The 21,294-nt window shown below is 51.1% G+C and overlaps 2 protein-coding genes across 2 annotated transcripts; both read left to right on the forward strand.

Annotated features, from left to right (window-relative positions):
• Window positions 1-2,048: 2,048 nt before the first annotated feature.
• On the forward strand, window positions 2,049-12,759 carry JPT1 (Jupiter microtubule associated homolog 1). Its single transcript, XM_009474121.2, has 5 exons — window positions 2,049-2,241; window positions 5,346-5,488; window positions 6,122-6,219; window positions 8,100-8,127; window positions 12,489-12,759. Exons 1-5 carry the CDS (start codon window positions 2,186-2,188, stop codon window positions 12,629-12,631), a joined length of 468 nt encoding a protein of 155 aa, XP_009472396.1. The 5' UTR covers window positions 2,049-2,185; the 3' UTR covers window positions 12,632-12,759.
• Window positions 12,760-13,606: 847 nt separating this feature from the next.
• On the forward strand, window positions 13,607-21,090 carry NT5C (5', 3'-nucleotidase, cytosolic). Its single transcript, XM_087750382.1, has 5 exons — window positions 13,607-14,541; window positions 19,457-19,557; window positions 19,639-19,699; window positions 20,471-20,585; window positions 20,672-21,090. The coding sequence occupies exons 1-5, from the start codon at window positions 14,029-14,031 to the stop codon at window positions 20,812-20,814; spliced, it is 933 nt and encodes a 310-aa protein (XP_087606508.1). The 5' UTR covers window positions 13,607-14,028; the 3' UTR covers window positions 20,815-21,090.
• Window positions 21,091-21,294: the final 204 nt, after the last annotated feature.

Raw genomic sequence — 21,294 nt, forward strand, 5'->3', positions numbered from 1 at the left:
TTTCAACAACAGGTGGAATTGTTTGGTGTCTGAGGTTTTCAAACAGCTGCTGAGAATTGTTCTGGTCAAATGTCATCATCCTGGGAAGGATGGGAAGCCCAGTTCCTGTAGCCATCTTCATAAACCCCTTCATCTTGTTCTGGGCAAATAATCAGCAAAGCAGCTTTTATTTCGAGACGGTCCTGCAGCCAGGGCTATCTGAGAGATCAGTGGGGTCCCTTGGAAACACTGAAGGTTTGGAATTTTAAAGCTGCATGTTAAAACTAGCTTTGTCAGAGGGAACGGGTTTTTCTTCATCTTGACTTTAAAGAATGGCTCTGTATGTCTCAGGGGTACAAATTTAAGAGTCAGATCCTGTGGGTTTGAATAAAAAGCATTTAGATGACAAAATACTTTTGAAAGTTCCCGAGAGAGCAGGTGCTTACCTGTATGCAAGTAGGTATCATTTGACTTCTTAATGCCCAAGCCTAAGGGATAACAGAATTAAAACTGTGTCATGTTACTTAAAATTTCCCTTTAATCTGCCTCTAGAAAGATATGATGAGACAAGACATTCCCTGGGGACCTAGATAGTGGTTGGGGCTTTTTATTAAACAAGAAATTTTTATAGATCCTAGATTAGAAAAAATAAAATACTGTGGTCCTGTTTGTGTGGTTTTAGCAGCTCAGCTCTTTCCTGAGTTGTGTTAATATTCAGGCTGGTGATAATTTGGACGCTTGAGCTCATGTTGCACAGAGTGAAGTAGCGCAAACAAAGCTCGCATTTCCCAGACCAAAAAGAAATATTTTCTAGAGAGAAGTGTTTTGGGGGTAGTAAGGGCTGTTATAGTGCAAACTGGGAGGGATGCATAGAACAGATATAGGGGTTTTCTTTCCCCCTTCTCCCTCCTTTATGCAAGTACTAATGAAAATAGCATTTGCAGTGGAAGGTCCTAATGCATTAATTTCAGAGCAAAAGTTGTGGTGATCAAGGAAGCATCTGCGTGTGTGAAAGTTGCAGGGAGCTCGGGAAGCTCCCAGTCACCAAAGCAGAGGTGGATTTGACAGAGGGGTCAGCAGCCAACACCTGGTAACTTAAATGGCGTGCTGTACGAGTTCTGCGCTGGCACTGGGAGGAAGACACACGAAAGCATGCAGCCTCGTGCTTTTAAGACAGGTGAGCAGTGTTGCTGGGCTTTGTACTCCACCTACCGCAGACATTCATGGACTCACCTAATTTTAAGGGAATAATCCACTGCTCCAAAATCACCTGATACTGCAAATGGCTTCATTGCACCATGCGTTCTGCTCCGAGGCGACAGCGTTTGACGCCGTCCCCGCTGCAGCAGCCGTGCGTGTCTCTGCCGGCCGCTGGACGTTCCTCCATCCTCCTTGGAGCTAACCCCTAGCGCTGCAGCGGCCTTACGCGGACACCCCGCACCTCGATGGCCTCTGTATCGTTCATCCGTGTACTTTGGAGTTGCGCCATGACGCGCTTTGAGGCAACTTCAAGGCTGGCAGGGGCCGGGACACCTCCCAGCGTGGTGGTAAGCCTGAGGGAGCAGGGCCTCGGCGGGGACGGCTGGGTGGAGTGCCGGGGATGGGCGTTGGTGGCCCGATGGCACTTGAGGTGGTGTCCTTAGCGGTGGCTTTGGGGGCGGCTGGAGCACCGAGGGGCGTTCGTCGAGGCCTCCCCCCCCCCCCGTCCGGCCTCTCCTCACGGCACGGCCGCCCCTCACAAGGGAAACGGCAGCGGGACTTTTGTCTCGCCTCATGGGTGGCTAAGCCAATCACAGCTCACCTGATTTGAGCGACAGGCCTCTCGCCAATCATCAACAAAGGGCGCCGCCGCCCAGGCACGGCCAATCAGCGCAGAGCAGACGTATTGTTTCACCAATGAGCTTTTACCGATGAGGCAAGGCGCCTCAGAATAGACGGTGAGGCGGGCCTAAGGGCAGAGTGGCAAGGCACGGTCGAATAGAAGCTCGGGATTGGGTTTGAACCGTCCAATGATAAGGCAGCTGAGGGGCGGGCCTTAAAGTGGGTATAAAAAGGGCGGCCGGTGCGGGCGGCGGCTGCAGTTGTCACCGGCAGCAGCGGGGCAAGGCCGGGAGGGGCCCGGTGCTCCGTTCCCGGGACCGTCGCTGCCCGCTGGCCTCTCCGCGGTGCCCGTTCCCCTCCGCCCGTCTCCTCCGCCCCCGCCGCCATGACCACCACCACCACCTTCTCGGGCATGGACCCCAGTGGCAGGAGCAGCTCCAGGTCCGGCGGAGGCTCGGGGACCGTTGGGACCGTCAGGGCGGCGGGGCTGAGGGCGTTCGCGGCGGGGCCGTCGCTTCCCCCCTCGCCTCAGGGCCGGGGGGGGCCCGGCTGGCAGCGAAGCGGCTCCGAGGGGGGGGGGGGGGGGGGGCGGGGCGGGGTCAGGGCTCGGCGTGTGCGGCTCCTCTTGGCCGTTTGCCGGGCGGGGAGGCGGCGGCCGCACCCACCCGGGGGCAGCGGGCGGCTGGGCGAGTCAGCTGCGCTGCCGGGGGGCGGCGGCGGGGGGGGGGCGGGCAGGCCGTGGCCGTGGCCGTGGCCGTGGCCGTGGCCGTGCCCTGCCGCAGCTGCCCGGGGGAGGGGAGGGAGGGAAGGGAAGGGAAGGGAAGGGGGGTGTGGGAGCCGCGGCAGGGGTGGGAGCTGGCGAGACCCACCCCGGGCTGCTCGGGTGTGCCCGTGCGTCCCTGCCGCTTCCGAACAAAGAGGGGAGGCGACTCCCTGCCTCCCTGCGCGGGGGGGGGGGCCGCGCTGCGCCCCGGCTCCGCTCCCCTCTGCCCGCCGCCTTCCCCTCCCCGCGGCGGCGGGGCCCGTCCCTGCCCCTCGGCCCGGCGGAGCGGCCCCGCGGGCTGCCGCCTTCTGGGTGGGGCCGGGCGGGCTCCATTGTCTGCTCGCCGCGGCCTCCCCACCTGCCCGCCGCGGCCCCGCTGCCCGCCGGCTCCCCGCACGCCCCGGCCGGGGCGGCCGATGGGGTCGGCGGCTGCGTCTTCCACCCCCGGCTGGCAGGGAACGGGGGTGCCCCTTCCCCCGGCCCCGACCCCGACCCCGCGGCGGGGATGCCGGGGGGGCGAACGGGGGCGGGGGGGGGGGGGGCAGCCGTAGCCTGGCTGGAAACAAAGAAAACTTGGCCGGTTCGTCTGGAGGGGGTGCAGGGCGCTGTGCCGGGCACCCACGTCTCTGCAGGAGTAACAGCTGGCTCGGAGACGATGGTGTCTTATTTTTCCAAGCTATCGTAAGGATAAACACCTTTTTCTGTAAGGTTGTGGCCTGACAAAGCCGATGGTGCCTGTTCGCTTTTAGCTTTTTGGGGTGCATTTTAAAACAAAGCAAAAAAAAAAAAAAAAAAAAGACAATACCCCAAGCCCTTTACAAGAGCGCTTCCTGGATGGAGCCGGGGATGAATTTTCAGTACGTATCACTGGGCATCAGGTGCAATTTTACGAGCGGTTCATTGCTTGAAGTGTTAAATGTCGCTTTGATGAAGCGTGTTACAACATCCCAGGGCTGCGAGAGGCTTCTCATAAAATCTGTCAGCCTCTAGCAGGGGTTGGCAAGAGGGGTTATCCTTCTTGAACGGTTTGAGCGATGGCTTTTTTTCCTTCAGCTGCCTCTTCTGTTAATTTCATTAAGGCTGTCAGTGGAAAGTGGCGTGCTGTTAAGAGAGCACTGGTTTCGCTGCTCTGGTAAAATAAAGGTGAGCTAAGATGTGGGAACAAGCCCTCCTTTGAACAGGCTGTTCTGCAAATTAGTAAGTGCAACATGTGTAACTAAGAAAATAAACCTTCTATACCAGGGCATTTCCTCTGGAAAAAAAGATAATGGAGCGATTCAAGACCATTATGCCACATCTCTTAAATTCGGAAAGGAGACAAAGCAAGCCATGAAAATGTTCTTGGATTCTTAAAATGTATTCTGCAATCTACTGGGATCCTCCCATTAGCGGCTGAGCATTAATAATTAGAACTTTGGAGAATAACTTTGTAGGGAAAAGTAGTTTGCTAGTTAAGGTACACTAAATATCCATGCCAAACACCTTTGTGAATTTTTCTTGCTGTTGTGTTGTCTGAGCTCTGTAGACTGGGGAAGTGTTTTTGTGTTGCATCTGGAATGCAAAGGCACAAAGTCTCAAAAGATCTGCACGCTGTTACCGACGGCAATGACGTTGTCAAATCAGACACGTTCTTTGTGTTGAATTCCTGGGTTTGGTGCGTTAACAAGCTGTGTACTGTTTTCTGTTGGAAAGTTCTAACTTTAATTTATTAAATTTATTTGAAAAGAAGATGAAGTGTGCACCTTTCCTAGCTTGTCCTGATCTTCATCTCAGAGCCCTGGATGTCCTGGAAGCCCAGTTCTGTTGGTGTACTCGCGTCTCTCTGGGGTTGTGACAGTTCTCTCGTGGCTTTACGCGTTTTTATTCTGGCTTTTGTCTGGCTTCTCCAGCTAACACATCAGCCTTGAAAAGATCTCATGCTAAAGAAAATGAAATCTGAAGGAATTTACATGTCAAGATTTGTTGTTGTTGTTGTTGTTCATTTTGGTTGATTTCTGCAAGTTGGAAAGCAGACCGTGATATAGCTCATGAAGTACCGGGCAGGCTTCTTTTGTGTCTGTCTAATAGGAGATTGTTAGATTTAGCTTATATATCTGGAGCTTTGTACACGTCTTTCTCCTAATAACAGTCTAACTTAAAAGTGTTTAATTGCATCTTTTAAGTCTCGTCCAGTAGCGTGCTGCAGACTCGAGGGTTTTTCCAATGAAACAAATGCAGATAAAGGGTGCAGCCCCCAGTCGTCAGTGATGCAACCAGTACTTCGGCTCGTAGGCCAGATTTTAGTCTTCGCTGTGCTGCCAGTCTGATTAACGTTAGCCTTCATAGGGTTCTCTTAAAAAAAGCTGGAATTTGACATGCCCGCATACCTCTTTTTTTTTTTTTTTTTTTTTTTTTTAAATTGTCTCGGACTGAAGACTGGTAGCAGCAGCTCTTGTTGACACCTCATAAAGCAAGGGCACAAGCAGAGTGCAGGAGCATTTTATTTTTGTAAGTGTCGCTAAAGAGAAGAGCAGTGGAGATAGTGTCTGGACGGAATGCTGGCAGGCAGCGTACCTCTACAGTTCAAATTACGCACTGAAGACGTGACAGTCTGCGTCACTTGTTAAAAGCCAATGCATGATACAGCCATGTCGCGTAGTTTCTGTTTGGACAGAATTTAGCCCGTACGCCTGCCCGTTACAAGAGCCAACAGTGATCTCTTGGCTTATCAGTCTTGTTTTATATGTTGGAGTGCGGCTTAATAACGGTACGCGCAAGGTTGTAAAGCTGTCTCTCTCCCCAGAGTGCTGCGTCCTCCTGGTGGTGGCTCCAACTTTTCCTTGGGTTTTGACGAACCGAAAGAGCAACCCGTGCGAAGGAACAAAATGGCATCCAGCATCTTTGGAACTCCTGAAGAAAACCCACCTTCCTGGGCTAAATCATCGGGTAAGAACATAGTGCTTTGTTTCCAGATCTGCTGACGTGCACGAATTCATTTTTGGTATCAGCCTGAAGCTGCCGGTGGCTCAGTGTGGAAACCAGAGCTACTTGGTAGTTCAGGGCTATAAATGATGTCTACTTGCATGGGATTTTTTATTTCTCATTTTGAATTGCTTCCAGAGGGTATTTTTATGCAAGTCTTGGGCATAGATGTTGCAAGCAGAGAATTGTATTTTGGATGCAATTTCTCCAAGTTAATCAAGTCACAGTAAGGTGAACTTGTGTCTTAGTATTTGGAGTAGCACTGATTGGTCTTGATTAATCAGAGGAAGTTTAGCTTTGCGCTGTACTCGCAGCTGGGATTAAGCTTCCATTTCGGCAAAGCGCTTCCTGTACGGATGGCCTTGGGACCCTAGTTTCCATCTGTTTAAGTGGCACCCTCAACTGCAGGAGATGCTGTTGTAAGACAGTAATTTGTGAGACAGTATCTAAAGGACCAGGACATCTTAGAATGGTAAAGCTTTAATTTGAAAAACAAACAAAAACCACCCAAACCCCCCAAAACCCCCTGGCTATTTATGATCTGCTTTCCCAGTGAGTTTATCTCGCAACCTGATTGGAATCAATCTCTGCTCGTAGGGACTAAGCCAGGTGAAATCAGAGAAGACTGTGAATCATCTGGACCACAAAGAACAAACTCAACTGATGCGAACTGTGGAGAGTTTGTAGATCCCAAGGTCAGTACATCAGCTACGAAGAGCCTGATAATGGGACGATTCATGCTTTGCGGGCGATTGCTTTATCGCCGAGGTTCACGCAGTTGGAAGCCTTGTAGGATTTGAATGTGTTCTTTTCCTGAAGGTTTTCTGTTCCATGTGCTATGTATGTTGATGAAGGGCTGGATTTTTCTAACAGGACTGCTTTCTAGAGCTCTTAACTCTTCTTATTGGCGAGACAGTGATGAAGTGGTGTGCAATCTAGCTTCAGCCACGTGTGTAATTGTGTGTTTTAACAGATTTTACAAACTATAGTTACCCACAACAAACTGTGTGGATCTGTTGACTGACAAAGGACGTGGTTTCACATCCCAACAAGTACTTACCTCAGTAGCCTGAGTGCTTGTTTTATTTCTGTTCCTGTCTTTAATAATACCATCAGGTGTGTTGCTTTCTATGTAAACTGTCTACCTGGTAGCAATAGAGAGCAGGATTTGTAGTGTCAACATGGGTGTTGCTCGACGTGTGAGTGCATTTAATGGGAAAAACAGGATGAAGAGTAACAATTCCTCTGCACTTCGAAAAACGGGAACCTAGGGTAGGCTGCACTTACATAAACAAATTCTAGAGGGGAAAAAAGAAACCGTGTTCTTTAAAGCTCTCCAGCTTTCGGTTTTCTGAAAAGAACTGGGTAGGTAAATTGTTGATCTCAAATGTTGTGGCAGATACTTTTTGCTTCATGGGTTATAAACAGCAAGTTTTATTTTGATAATTGGCATCGATCATCACTTTAACCCATTTTTGTTATTAATTGTTCTTTGCAGAAAGTGTCTTGTTCCAATTTAGCAAATATAAGTGAGATTAAATTTACAGCTGCTACCACAGAAAACAAAAATAAACTGTTTAGTCTAATTCTATTTTCTACGTAATTTTATTAAATCCTGTGGTTCTCAGCTTTGCAAACAGATTCTTCCAATGCGGAATACTTTAATTTTATGCAGTAGTTATAGCTACAAACAACAGAAGCTGGAGCTAATGTACTGTAGTAGCCCAGCCTGAGTCTTAAGGCGACGTATTTGCCTGAGTTTCTGTGCATTTACATGCTGATGACTGCAGTTTTGCTGTGTAATTAACAATGTTAAATCTGTAAAAGCTGATAAAACCTCATGCCACTGAGGAGCCTTGGCTGCTGCTGGGAGACTTCCCGTATCTTTGTGTCAAGTTGCAGCCTGTGAACAGATTCAGAATGAAAAGAATAAAAGCTGTTTATGTAGTGAAGGAAACGATCAGTAATGTTGCAAAAACCTGATCTGTGTTTCACAAATGAAGTTAAATATCCTGGATAGATCAAATGCCTTGCTAACAGATAAATGTTTGATGTGGGAAAGGGTGGCTTAGTAGCAAGGAGAGGACACGGAACGATTGCTAATTGCTTACAGTACAACTTTCTTGTCGCTGCCGCTCGGCAGTTACAATGTCCTGGTCGCTGTCGGTGCTGCCTCGTGAAGGGTGCTGTTTATAATAAAGTGCTCTTACCCACTCGCATCCTTCACAACGTGGGAATAACAAGTACACCCCATGTTACAGATCCTCAGGATTTCTTCAGTAGTATCCGTTTAAACTTCTTTTAAAAGGATATTAATAAGCAGCTGATGAAATTACAAGCCCATAATATTAATTTGCAGAAATGTGTCTGCAGAACCCACCATGCCGCTCCGATATCTGTCCCTAAGAGCCAGTGGCGGGCCTAAAAGTGCTTCATTGGGTCTGTCACTCGGAAGGCGTCGCTAGGTAGAGCAGCGCGCCCGACCACCGTGGCCATAATGCGTTGAGTACCCTCTTGATGGAGGGGGAAAGTACGCTGTGAAGTGTGAGAGATAATGTGTTTCTTTCTCTTCTAGGGAGGAGATGGTGGTGGTGAAACTTCTGGTGAGTAACTCCTTCGGACTCTTCTAGTAAAAGCCTTTTGCAGTTAGGTGCTTTTGAAATAGAAGAGGATATAGGATAAGTAAATGGTCATGTATTAGGAGAGAGACAGCTCGGGGTTGTCCCTTGAATCCATCGAATCAATCAAGTGACCTGACTACTTCGGCGGAAGCGTGGATATGGAATGAAATGGCGGAGTGCCTGTTAGTCATCAGGTTAAAAATGAGAACGGTCCTGTTGGTTTATTTTGCCAGCAGCAGTTGGTGTCAAGGTTTGTTTAAGTACTAGAAGGCAAGGTGGATGCCATCTTGCAAAGAGTTCAGTGATTGAAAGACGATACTGCTGTTAGAGTAGCTTATAATTCAATAGAACAGTCAACTTCATGGATTTTAGTTTAGCAATTTACTTCTTTCCTATTGCCTTCTTCTACAGCAAACACTACGTTCACAGAAATAATCAAAACCAGCTACTGCATCTGAAAGTGTCTGCATTAACTAGCTTTTAAGTTCCTGTTGCTTTTTAAATGCTGATTTTTGCCAAGGAAGTTCATCTGCATGCTGCAAATTTCATGTAAACAGAGGCCCTTCCCCCAGCAGCATGCATGTCAATCCTGAAGTGTTTTTTCTAGCTCTGAGGCTGGAAATCTCTCCTTTGCAAGATTCACCTTCAGAATAGCTTACTTCCCGAGGAGAGCAATGTGTACCTTGGCCGGGTGCTTCCGAAGTGCTACTTTCAACACCTAAGAGCTGTGGGAGATCACTGAAGCCATTAGCAGTTCCATGTCCTGAAAAGACTTTTGCTGGGAGGGTGAGAGCTTTTCCAGAGTGTTTTTAACTACCTCCTAAGTGGTGTCTGTGCCCAAAATAAGTCTTGCTTCTAATCAAACTATACAGGCTGCTTTAGTATTTCTTTCCCATGTCTGTCTGATCTTAATTAGCGCCGTAGGCATTTAGAGTCGATGCCTCAAGTAGGAGGATGTGGTTTGGTAATAGAAGTAAACTGATCTAAGGGCCCCGCTGCTGCTCCTGGGGCTTGTTTAAACCAGCTCGCCGTGGGGTCAGCGGAGAGGCACCAGGAGCTGGGGTGGGAAAAGCAGAAGCAGGGCTGCCTGGGTGAGCAACAGCCGACTGAAACTTTGAGTACAGAATGATATTCCTGACTCTTAGAACAAGTTCCCGTTTTCACAGATGTCATACTTGTTGGCTTTTGGGTTGTTTCTGGTAGGCGACAGTGACGGAAGTTGTTTTCAAGTACCAAGTAAATGTCTGCTGGGAGGTAAAAAAACCAAAAGCGTTACTGGAGAGTAACTGGGGTTGTTTACTGTTGTGGCCGTGACTAAAAATTACGTTTTTTTTAAGATAGTCAAGATGAAATAAAAATGACAGACAAAGGTTTGAATGTTAAACTTCCACTGATGGTACTTAGGAAGGTGTAGAAAGTTAATGCTTCCTGGACGTGGCACCTGTGGCAGATACCTGAGAATTTTAATGAATTGTTAAATTAATTTCTCGTGTTGATAGCTTTGGGTATTGTAGCTTAATGGAGCACAGAGCCTTGCTGAGCTAGCTGTGTCACTCCACCGCTTGATATTCCTGGTGTGTGAGATGGCAGACGGGAGCTGGTGAACGTCCCACCTGTCACACGTGGGATTTGGCACTCGATGTCGTAGAGCTGTCTCCAGGGCTCGAAAGGGGCTGAATGAACACGCCTCCGAAGAAAAGCTCTCTGCCTACGAGTTTGCAGCATAACTAGATTCTTAATAGGTTTCCATCATTAAAAAATGTTTGTTCTCCTGAATTTGGAAATTATTTCCTGTATCTCACTGATTACAAAACCCCAAGTAGGTGTCAGGTGGGATACGCATATTTATTTAATCATGCCTGTCTAGGGGAAGGAAACTTGTTCCTTTTGCAGCAGTGTTCTTGCTTCCTCTTTGGAAGCTGTAGTTCCTTTCCGTGCATCACAGTTTGCAGCATACTCAGTAGAAAACTGTTTCAGAGATGATACCCTTTCTGAGAAGGGAAGAACTTTAACATTTGATCTGACCCTGTTCCATTTACCGCTTCAGTGACTGGGTTGTCAAACTTACCTACACCTTGGTTACGTGGGAAGTGCTCATGTGTGCATCAGCTGGCTACGGGAGCCTCTAAATGCTCTACAAACTTCCCCAAAGTCTCCTGTGGTAGTAGTTCTTGTTTCTTGTGCGATTCAGTTGGCACGGTGTACCTCATGAACGTGACTAGCTAGGGAGAACCAGACAGCACTCGACGGACTGTCACCAGTGCCTGACTTCACATGATGGACAGGAAGGTGGAGTCTGGTGGACAGACCCTCCTCCTCCTCACGAGTACCGCGCGATGCTCGGACTGTCCGCTGACGGCACAGACAAGGGAGCGTTCGGCGCTGTACGGGCAGCGGGCATGGCCGCGGTTGTTCTCGGCTTGCTGAGTAAGCAGGCGGCGGTACGCCTGAGCTACAGAAGCCTCGGGCTTAAAACTTGGTATTAACTGTTTTGTTTGGATGTGCCTGTGGCTTAGTGAATACAGCAGGGAATTTATATGGTAGGTTATTTCTGATTGCACGGAGCCTATGCTAAGCTGCCAGAGTTCTTTGGTGTTAAGCATGGATACAGGGGGTTCGGTGACACGAGCGGGTTTTCAGTGTTTCTGATAAAATTCTGCATCAAAGGTTATTAAAAACAAACCAACCAACCCCAAGCCCAGACCCACAAAAAGCTGAGTTGCCACAGGATTGGAGGAGAGCTGCTCCTGTGGGTAGGAAGGGAGCTAAGGAATAGGAGGCAAAGGGTAGGGCTTAGTGATTGCTTTTCGGGTTGGAAAAATGAGCCGTGGGAAGTGATGCTGGGACTAGTTTTATTCAGTGCCTTCATCCGTGACCTGGAAAAGGTAATGAACAGTGACGTCTCCGGTTTTGCTGGTGATATGAGCTCTTTCGAGTAGCCAAATGTGCTGATGGTGAGAAAATCTTAATTGTCAGAAGGACTCAACTTAAGATAGGGAGGTAAAAAGGTGGCAGAATAATCTTTATATAAATAAGTATAAAGTAACGCATCTGGGGGGGGGAACCAACACCTAATCCGTGCCAGTCTTGTGTTCAGCTCTGCGCAGCAGTCAGCTCCTGGGATCTGCCCTGAGTCTTATAACTGAAAGGTCTCTGAAATGTTTGGAGGTGCCAGAAAAATGCTGGATATCATCAGGGAGAGAATGGGAAACAAGACGTTGTTTTGCCTCCGTAAACAACGATATGCCCGCATCTTGAATCGCGTATACAGGCCTTGAGATGTGAAGGCCAGAAGGTTGTGAAGGGGAGCGAGGGGCAGAGGAAGGTAACGGGGAAGGGAAGGGGGTGCAGCAGCTGCCTTACGGGGAGAGGCTAAAACGGCTGTGCCTCCTCAGGTTAAAGAGAAGGCTGGGGGAGAGGGAATACGATGGAGATTTACTAGATCATGAAGGTGGAGGTTAAGGTGAATGTGCAGCTCTTCCCAAATCCTCCAAAGCAAGAACCAGTGATCATTAGATGAACCGGAGGGGTCTGTTAAAAACAGATGAAGTACTTCCTCACAGAGCTGGCGGTGAGCTCCGCTCCCCTCGCCCCACCAAGCACCGGGGGCTACTTGGTGCCGATTTGGGCCTTTGGCTCGTGACTGTGTGTGTTAATCTATAAAAACGTGAGGTGCTAATGTACTCGCTGTGCTCGTGAATTAATTGTCAATGAAGCAGAGACGTTAATCATTTGCTACGGTATCTAAAGTGCTTCTGTGAAGAATTCCTTCTGTGTCCTGTCTTCACTCGTGGTCGTTTATTTAAAATAGATGAAACTATGGCGTGCTTTCCAGGGAATGTACGATCGGAGCCTACCCATGCATGGCTGTTCCCTAGCCTGTTCGTGTGCGGCCTCAGAAGTGTCTGTCAGATCCTCTGCCCTCTAGTACAAAATTGGGAATGTAGGTTGGAGCTGAGCTCGTGCTTCCAAGTACCGGTGCTTCTGTGCTTGGTTTCCAGCACCTGCTCAGACCGGAGTTACAATACTAAGAGGTGCAAGACTTAAAACAAGCAAACGAAAAAATTAAATAAATAAAAAAATAAATAAAATTGCTGGGGTCCCCTGATAGCAGCTGAGTGAACGTGGCTCTCGAATGCCTGAAACTGAACTCTAAGGCATCGGAGTTCATCTGAAAAACACTTCAGAGGGCTGAAGTCCGTCCTGCCAGCAGGTTACAGCAGCACTCGAGCGTGTCTGTAAGCCTGGAGCGGACTTACAGGAGCTGATCTTCTGTCTAAGCCAGCGAAACATCTGGCTTTCGTCATCCGCATCAAACACTTTAAAAGCTTCTTTTCTTCTAGAAAACCCTGAGGCTGATGTAGAAGCCCCCCCAGGTCAGAATGAAGAAAAATCCCTGCCTGCTGCACCCGTTCCTAGCCCAGTAGCACCAGCACCGTCCAGGAGAAATCCACCCGGTGGCAAGTCCAGCCTAGTCCTCGGTTAAACCTTTCCCTTCCTGACTGTTTTGAACTCGTGTCTGTTTCTTTCCCCCATGCTTGTGAACTGCACAACTTGAGCCTGACTGTACATCTCGAATTTCGTTCATTAAAAAGAAGCACTTTATGTACTCCATCTTTTTTTTGAGATCAAGGGTGTTGTTTTGGTTTTGTTTTTTTTTTCCACTTCTGTCCTGTGTTTCCCCCAGATCTGCTGGAAGTGACATGAGTGTTTTCTAGTGATAGACTTGAGGGAAAGCTTTATGAAGTATAGTAACGTAATTCAAAGGAGAGTAGATTGGTTCTAAGTGTGCTTAGAGGGTTTTTGTACTGAGATTTTTTTAGAACCCCTTAGCTTTACGAGGGTCTAGAATCCTGGTTGAACAGGCCAGCAAACAATCAGCAAGAGCGGTCCCTTCCTCCACATGTGGGATTTGGGGATCTGAAAGGCTTCACTGACTGCATGTGGTAAATGCCTTGAGCCCTGCTGTGCCATAGAACTCATAAAGTGGTTCGTGTACACCATGCTGCCTTTAAAAAAAAAATAAAATTAAAAAAATCTTGATACTGGACTACTATGAAGCAGGGTGTGTGCCAAATAGAGGGCTGATGACCAGAGCCGCCTGGCCTAATGCTAGGAGGGGATTTCTTCAGACTTTATTCAGTAAAGGTGGAGTGGATCATATAAATAAATAAAAACTACAGGGCATTTTTTTTACAACTGACTCAACGCTGTGCATGATCATGCTGGTGCTTGACCATGAGGTGAAAATCTCATCCTTTAAAGTGTGTGTTGTAATTTCACAAAGCTGGACTGTTGCTTAAAAGTAAATAATATAGAAATTTTGAAGCAGCGTTTCCTGTGTGGGTTTTATTTCACGGGCTTGGTGTTGCTTTGTCCTCGTCTCGGCCGTCCTGCCCTGCTCTAATAGAGGTGGAAGAGTTTAGCGCTGGCCTGAGGGCTCTGCCGTGCGCGTCTTCCCCTGGAGAAAGTGTCTGACGTGCCTCTTCGTTTTTAGCTTCTAGAGCAGAGAAGCATGGAATGGGGCTCGATGTCTAGAATCTATTTTATCCAAATCTCAAGAAAATAGAGGAAAGTTTCTTTTCCTCACCAAAAAAAACCCCAAAATTAGCCGCTAACAAGGGAGACCGAGCTACGAAGCGCCCTGCCGTCCCGGAGGGGCTCGGCCGAGCAGCGGGCTTGTGCAGGAGCGATGGCCGCTGGGGAGAGCGTGCCTCTTCCAGCCTCCTCCTGGAGAACCGCTGCCTGCTGCCTCCCCGGCTTCGCTTTGGAGAGGCCCCGGCCTTGGGCGCTTCACCGGTAAAACCGAGTTTGCTCCAAGGCGCTCCTGCGCTGGGGGCGGCGTTCCCAGCCGCTGCGGGATGGGGTACGGCTGCCCGGCGCATGGGAGTCGTGCCCACCGCTTTGCTGGCCTGGCAGGAGGAAAATAATCAAATTCTATTTGCTTTGCAAGCCCCGCCACCAGCCGAGCTCGTTAACGCTCCCGGGGGGCGGCTGCGACTTCGGCCGAGCGCGGCTCCCTCGGCTTTGCCGCCGGTGGCTGCCAAGGGGCCGAGAAGCGCGGAGGGGCCCTCGCTCGCCCCTTCTCGCCCTCAGCTCGCCACCCCGGCTACCGCTGCAGCCGCCCCCCCCCCCCCGGCGCCCCGCACCGCCCACGCGTGCGTGTGGAGGCCGCCGCGGCCCGCCCCGCCCGGCCGGGTGCTGCGGGGCGGCATGGCCGGCGCGGGCGGCCCGCTGCGGGTGCTGGTGGACATGGACGGGGTCCTGGCCAACTTCGAGGGCGCGGTGCTGCGGGGCTTCCGCGCGCGCTTCCCCGGGGAGCCGCGGGTGGAGCTGGCGGAGCGGAGCGGCTTCTCGGTGCGGGAGCAGTACCGCTGCCTGCGGGAGGACCTGGCGGTGAGCGCGGCCGCGGCGCTTGCGGCGAGCGGCGCGGCTGGAAAACGGGGGGGTCGCGCCTTCTTCTCCCCCTCCCTCCCCCCCTTTCTCCCCCCTTTCCTCCTTCTCTCCCTCCCTCCCTCCCTCCCTCCCTCCCTCCCTTTCTCCCCCCTTTCCTCCCTCCCTCCCTCCCTTTCTCCCCCCTTTCCTCCCTCCCTCTCTCCTTCTCTCCCTTCCTCCCTCTCTTCCTCCCTCCCTCCCTTCCTCTCCCCCCTTCTCCCCCTCCCTCCTTCCCTTTCTCCCTCCTTCCCTTTCTCCCTTCCTTCCTCCCTCCTTCTCTCTTTTCCTCCTTCCCTCCCTTGTTCTCTCCTTTCCTTCCTCCTTCCTTCTCTCTCTCCCATTCTCCTCCTCTCCCATTCTCCTCCTCTCCCTTTCTCCTCCTCTCCCTTTCTCCCTCTCTTTCTCCCTCCCTTCTTCTCCCCCCTTCTCTCCTTCCCTCCCTCCCTCTCTTCCTCCTTCCCTCGCTCCTTCCCTCCCTTTCTCTCCCCCTTCCTCTTTCCCTCCCTCCTTCCCTTCCTTCCCCCCCTTCTCCCTCCCTCTGTCCCTCCCTCCCTCGTACCCCTGCTGTGAGCAAAGGAACATGCACAGCAGAGGGGAGGGGGGGGGTGTATTTTTTTTTTAAGGGGGTGCTACAAAGGGTCGTTTCATGCTAGCAGCCTTAATACGTATAGCAATAATTAGTGACTTCTCCCAGGAGGTTTGCAAGCCCTTTACAAAGGGGGGGGTGTGTGTGTGTGCGGGAATTGGGAATGAGTGATTCCATCATGAAAAATAAGTGGACGAAACTATTCGCTGAGCCGTCTTCGGCTTGTTCTTCACCCACTCGTAAACTGCCCTCGCCCTGCAGCAGTGGTAGTAACTTACCTAAAGCGCCCTGAGCCCTCTGCAAGTGTTAACAAGAAATGTAAATGCTGTATACGGGTTCTGTACAGCCAGGAAAGCCCCGTACCTGTATCGTCCCCTCTGCACGCTCTGGCAAGCAAGTGCACAGTAGGTAAGCCGTCTGGAACAGCACGTAAAAAGCTTGTGGTACACCCGGCATCTGTGCAAATTGTTGCTATTTTTAATGTTTGCTAATGACTGAATGAATATCAGAGGCATTTGCAAGGCAAAATTAAAAATACTGGGAATCCAGACTTCACCCTTCCTTCTGGTGACCGCAGGAGAGCCGGGGCCTCCGTAAGAGAACGGAATGGATGCTGCGCCAGGCTGTGCCGCACGCGTTCCCTGAGGCGTTCGCTGCTAAATTTAAGATCCTGTACTGAGCCCGTAGGTTTTTTCCTGCTAAGAAACGACATCTCGCATTCCTTCCCCCCTGCTCCATAGGGAGGCACCGGCTCCTGCGCCGGGGTGACAGACGGGAGCGCCGGGTCCGGCAGCGTTTCCCCAGGCTCCAAACTGGCCAAGCTCTGATCGATGCCTAGGGATGCTCAAAACTTCCTGGAATGAGTAACTTGTAAATATAGGGAGTGGGCACGATTTGTTTATCATTTTACATGAACAAGCATGATTTGTTGCTTAAGTGAGTATTCCTTACGTGAATCCCATTTAGGTATACTGGGACAAACAAATTGCAAGTAATTTAAGGGGTCGTGGCTTTTTATTTGTTTTTATCCAGGTCTACAAGCTGATCTGTCCTGAAAGGTGCGTTCTGTTCTATTTCTGGCATTCCCATTCCCTAATTTGGTTCACGCTCATCCTTTTCTTTCCCAAACCTTAGGTGTGTCGATGAAATAACCAGGCTTTGAATCCCACGCGGATTAGCAGTGGCAGAAAGCTCTCACCTTATGGTTTGTTATTAGCCCCGCTTCCTAAGGCAGTTAGGTTCGTGTGGTTGTGCGTCTGTCTCCTTCGGTAGCCTCTGGATCTCGGGGCTGCTTTAGGTACGTTTGGCAGAACAATAAAGATTCGAAGCTCCTACAGGTTTTATGTAAACCCCACAGCTGGTTAAAACTAGAGCCCTTGGTGGTTCTGCCCCGGGGGGACAGGGCGGCTGTGGTGCAGAGAATCCCATCGCTCCTTGCCCCCGGCTGCAGGAGCTCCGGCGGGACCCGGCCGCGCAGACACCGCGAGCAGCTCCTCCGTCCCGCGCTGGCGGCACGCCGGGCTCCGCGGGGCCGCCCGTCCGTGCCGAGAAACCGAACCTGCAGTTTGTCGGCCGCCAAAAGGAGGGGGATCGGCCTGGCACCCGCTCTCCGCGGCAGGCGCGGGCTCGCCAGCAGCCGGGGTGGGAAGCACCCCGATAATGACGCACCATTGCCCCCTTATAAGCGGTGGTTATGCTTTCTTGGCGGCGAGCAGCTGCCTCCTGAAACTTGAACCATTCCTTGGGTTTTTCTTCCTTTTTTGATTGCAAGTGGATCATGAATTTCACGCTGTAAATCCATTTTATTTAGAAAGTCTTTTGCTCAAGACTTTCTTTTCTGCACTTGCCTGTCTGGCTTCCTGTGTGTGTAGCGATGTTGTTGATGGGGCTTTATCTCCCCGGCACTTAGGCTGTGTTACCTGGCCCCAGAGAGTTTCAAAAAAGGATTCAACATCTCCAGCGGTGGCAAGAATTTCTGGAATTATTTTAAGTATCGCAAATGGAAAAGCTTAGGGATAGACGTAATTCCTCCAGTTTTGAATCCAAGTTGTTGTCTTGCTAATGGAAGTTAAAAGCAAACGTTCAGCAACGGTGGGATAAGAATGAGGAAAGAAATCTTTTTCTTTTTCTAGTAATTTTTTCTTTTTCCCCCTGACAAACGGCTTTTGGTTCTAAGAGTCATCAAACCAAATGTCTTTTTCCAGCAAAGCCAGCCTTTTTTGTGACGTGGTGGACACTTGCCAGTTTCTGATGCCTTGCTGTAGGCTAAAAGCGCTTTCAGACGCAAGCCCTGACTCTGTAACTCCGTCTCCTTGGGAAGAGCTCCAGGGAATTGTTGCTGGGATCGGGGAGGCTTCGCGTGGAAACAGAGATCTGGGCAGATCCGATTGCCACATCTTCGCCTGGACTCCTTACCCTCTTCTGACTTGCATGGGAAGGCAGGCAGCGCTGCCAGAGTTCTGGCTGTTGCTTTATGCGTCGCTGTAAGTGATGATAGCTGAGCGAGCACCCTGACCTGGGAGGCCTGCGTAGTGCTGACTCCTCCTCGGGGCCGCTCAGCTGAAATGGTTTTTATATTGGTGTTCCGCTGCTGGTACAGAGCAAGGAGACCATCAGCTGGACTATAAAGCAATCTTGTACGGTTTCTAAGCAAAGGCTGCCAGCCTGCCTTTGAAGAATACTTAGCAAGAACTAAGTTTTCCAAATTGTTCGGTGGCATGGGAATGTAAAGAGTTTGAAGTTTGCAGAAAAATGCTAGCTCAGCATCTCTGAAGTTCAGTCTATGAGCACAGGGAAGGTAAGATTCGTGTGTCAGGGTAGAAGAGGTATTGGAAGCTTAACCTCTCTGTCTGAGAATGAAACTTGGGCCTGGAAGTGGACTCAGCCCTTAACTTAATGCTGCTGGGACGCGGCGGGTGCTGGGGGTGCGTGGTGACGGGCTGTGGGGCAAGAGGCGCCGGCTGCCGCGGCCTGCGCTGAGAGGCTCTGACCAAACGCCGGCCGCTCAGCCGTCACCGGGCAGCACTGTTTAAAATTAACTCACCAGAGCTGGATTCAAACCAGTGAACTTCCTACGAGTAAAAGGTGCGAGAACGTCTTACCAGTAAATTTTAAAAAAAAAAAAAAAGGACGGGAAGGACAGTCCTGCCTACAGGCACAGGAATTGCCCTGGAAATACTACTTTTCCTTTTAGAGATTAAAGATGCCACTGCACTGTATCATATTAAACTCTTTTTACCTTTGTGCACCACTTTTGGCCGCTTTAGCCTGGGCAAACATTGCTCCTCCAGTTAATCTTGTTTCTTTCCTACTTGCACTCCCTTAAAAACGATTATAACTCCAGAGCGCGCCGCCTTTCCCACCCGTTTGTCGTTAATGATTCAGGCCGCATCCCAGGCGCGTGTAGGGAAGGTGGGTTTGCCACCGAGAGCGGGTGCAGAGAGAAAAGGGGTGAAGCTGTGATCCGTAAGGGCCCTGCTCAGCCCACCACTATGGCTGGGTGCCCTGAGCCGGGGGAGCGGCCGGTGCGACCCCCCGGTGCCACCGCCAAACCCAGCCCCGCCGGGGCTGCTCCTTTAACAACTGTTGTTTTAGTGTGTGATGGAAAATCATAGAAAGCAGCAAAGAAACGTGGCTTCCCTAGCTCTCCTCTTCCTTCCCTCTTGCTGAGCTGTTCTGGTCTAAAAGGATTAACCCCAAGCGTGTGGGTGCGCTGGGCTGGCCCCTCTGCTGAGGGTGGCGATGAGCACCGTCACTGTATTGCCCTTTTGGTTCTGAAGGAAAAGAGGGCGACTCGATAGCATCTACCCGCTCACGCCCAGTAAATTCCCGAGCCATAAGCAAATTTCAGTCAAACGTGACAGAGGAGCAGAAGCCTCCGACGTGGTCCTTTGGTTTTCGCAAGAGTTAGTGGCGAGGGACCTGCTGGGAAGGGCGAGGCGTGAGCTCTCCCTCTGCCAGGCCCCGGCACGCCGAGCCGCGCACAGTGCTGCCTTGGGGTGCTGCCTGTGCAGCGGCTCGGAGAGACAAAGCCGGGTCGGGGCCAGCTCTGCCTCCTCACTCCGAACAAGCCACCAGAGAGTAACTCCTCGTTCTTGTGTGCCTGAGCTGGACTTCTCCCGGATCCCAAAAGGTGAGAAATTTTAAAATCCACTCTTGGTGTGAAGCATCACCTCTCTCTCTAAAGCGCTGGCCCTTTGACGGCCGTTACACACGGGGTGACTGGACAGCTTGTGCACAGAGCTCGGGTAAAAGCACAGGCACTGCTAATTGTCCTCCTGTCTCTCGCAGGCTAAGGTAGCCAGTGTCTATGAATCGCCTGGCTTCTTTCTAGGGTTGGATCCAATCCCAGGAGCCCTTGAAGCCATGCAGGAGATGTTCCACATGCAGGAGTAAGGACACTTTGCGCTCTGCAGCCCTTTTCCATTATCTGGCGCACTTTGCCCTGACTGCTAACGGCTGTTTCTTTTCAGCACCGAAGTCTTTATTTGCACAAGTCCTCTCCAGAAATACGAGCACTGCGTCGTGGAAAAGGTGGGAGAGAATTTATTTTACTGGTTTTAATGCTGCTTTTGCAAGGCCTTGCTGTTCCGTACCACCCCAGTCAGTCATTTCTAAAGACAGCAGCCGGCGCGGGCTGCCAGGCTTCCCTGCGATCCCTCTGCCCGAGGGGCAGCGAGAGCGCAGGACGGGGAACCTCGGCGTGCCACGTGGTGCCGGCCGTGAGCCCCGCGCTCTTGGAGCTGGCGCCTGACGCTTGGGCTCCAGCTGGGTCGGCAGGTGATAGCAAAGGGACTGTGGCAGCATGGCCGGGTAAGGCCGGAAAGCTTGGCTTTTGGCGTGGCCCACAGGGATGGGGTATTCCCAGGGGATTCCACACAGGAGGCTCCTCAACCGACAAAACCTTATTCTGTCTAAATCCGGAGCCCGAGATATCCAGCTGTCCTGAAAGAGGCCAAGGCTGAGTTAAGAGGAGGCTGTAGCGTTGGCATTAGCCCTGTTTGCCACTGGCACAAGAACGGAGGAGGGGACCTGAACCGCTGGAATGACTTCGATGGGCACAACCCACGTGCTCGGGGCAAGCAGCCAGCGATTAGGCACAGCAAACGTGGCGCTGACTGAAGGCCGTTAAAAGTACAGGTTAAATCGGTGTCCTGGGCCACAGCCAGTCTCTGGTGGGGATTCACAGACACAGACCTAGGTTTATGGGGGAAAGATCGCCGTCCTGGGGCTGATCTGACTGGAGCAAGGTGCAAACCGAAAGTATGGCAGAATTTTCTCCTATCTTATTTCTTGCCTCTGCAGTATAAGTGGGTGGAAAAACATTTGGGACCCGAGTTTGTGGAGCGGATTATTCTAACCCGCGATAAGACCGTCGTATCTGCTGACCTGCTCTTTGATGACAAGGATACCATTAGAGGTTTGAAAAGCATTTGCATCGCTTTCTGTTAGCTGGGGAGGAGACCCCCCCAGCCGACTCCCGCTTTCCTCCCTCGCCCTCCGCAGGCGCGGAGCCGAACCCGAGCTGGGAGCACGTCCTGTTCACCTGCTGCCACAACAGGCACCTCCGGCTGCCGGCGCCGCGCAGGCGGCTGCTGTCCTGGGCGGACGATTGGAAGGCGATTTTGGAAAGCAAGCGCAGGCAGTAACGCAAAAAAGGGGATGCTGTGCTCTTCCCGCTGCCGGGGCGCCAGCCAGCTCACCCGCGGGCTGGGAAGCCCGTTCCCATTCCCAGGAGGCGGCGAGCGGGCAGTTGAACACGCAATGAGCTGCCCCTGTTTGTTAGCCGTGCCGCAGAGCCGACTCCTCGCCAGCTTTCGGGAAGAGTGCATTCAGGTAGTTAACCTCTTCGGAGTTGTTGTGGATGTTTGCTGGTGGTGAAGAGAAACTATAAAATGCACGCAGTTGAGGGTTGCTTGTTTGTGTTTTTTTTCTTGTGTGCACGTGCTTTTAACCTCACTCCCGTTTATTTTGGGCTGACTGGGGGCCGAGGGGGGGAAAAAAGAGGAAGAGGGAAACAAGCAGACACAGCGGGGGCGTCTGTCGGGCACGGCTGTGCTCAGCACCAGAGCCTTTTAAATTTTATGTATTTAGCCACCCTGGCTTTTGGGTTGCCTTTTGCATCGTTG

This window comes from Nipponia nippon, unplaced genomic scaffold (genome assembly GCF_047370975.1).
Source record: "Nipponia nippon isolate SJK-2023a ecotype South Korea unplaced genomic scaffold, ASM4737097v1 scaffold_14, whole genome shotgun sequence".
NCBI classification, from domain to species: Eukaryota; Metazoa; Chordata; class Aves; order Pelecaniformes; family Threskiornithidae; genus Nipponia; species Nipponia nippon.

What these genes read in the sequence shown, in the direction of transcription:
- JPT1 (XM_009474121.2), top strand. Translation starts at nt 2,186, where the DNA reads ATGACCACCACCACCACCTTCTCGGGCATGGACCCCAGTGGCAGGAGC. An exon ending in TTCCTGGGCTAAATCATCGG is followed by an intron (nt 5,489 to 6,121) that starts GTAAGAACATAG and finishes CTCTGCTCGTAG; the next exon opens with GGACTAAGCCAGGTGAAATC. An exon ending in GAGAGTTTGTAGATCCCAAG is followed by an intron (nt 6,220 to 8,099) that starts GTCAGTACATCA and finishes TTTCTCTTCTAG; the next exon opens with GGAGGAGATGGTGGTGGTGA.
- NT5C (XM_087750382.1), top strand. Translation starts at nt 14,029, where the DNA reads ATGGGAGTCGTGCCCACCGCTTTGCTGGCCTGGCAGGAGGAAAATAAT. An exon ending in GCCTGCGGGAGGACCTGGCG is followed by an intron (nt 14,542 to 19,456) that starts GTGAGCGCGGCC and finishes TGTCTCTCGCAG; the next exon opens with GCTAAGGTAGCCAGTGTCTA. An exon ending in TGACAAGGATACCATTAGAG is followed by an intron (nt 20,586 to 20,671) that starts GTTTGAAAAGCA and finishes CGCCCTCCGCAG; the next exon opens with GCGCGGAGCCGAACCCGAGC.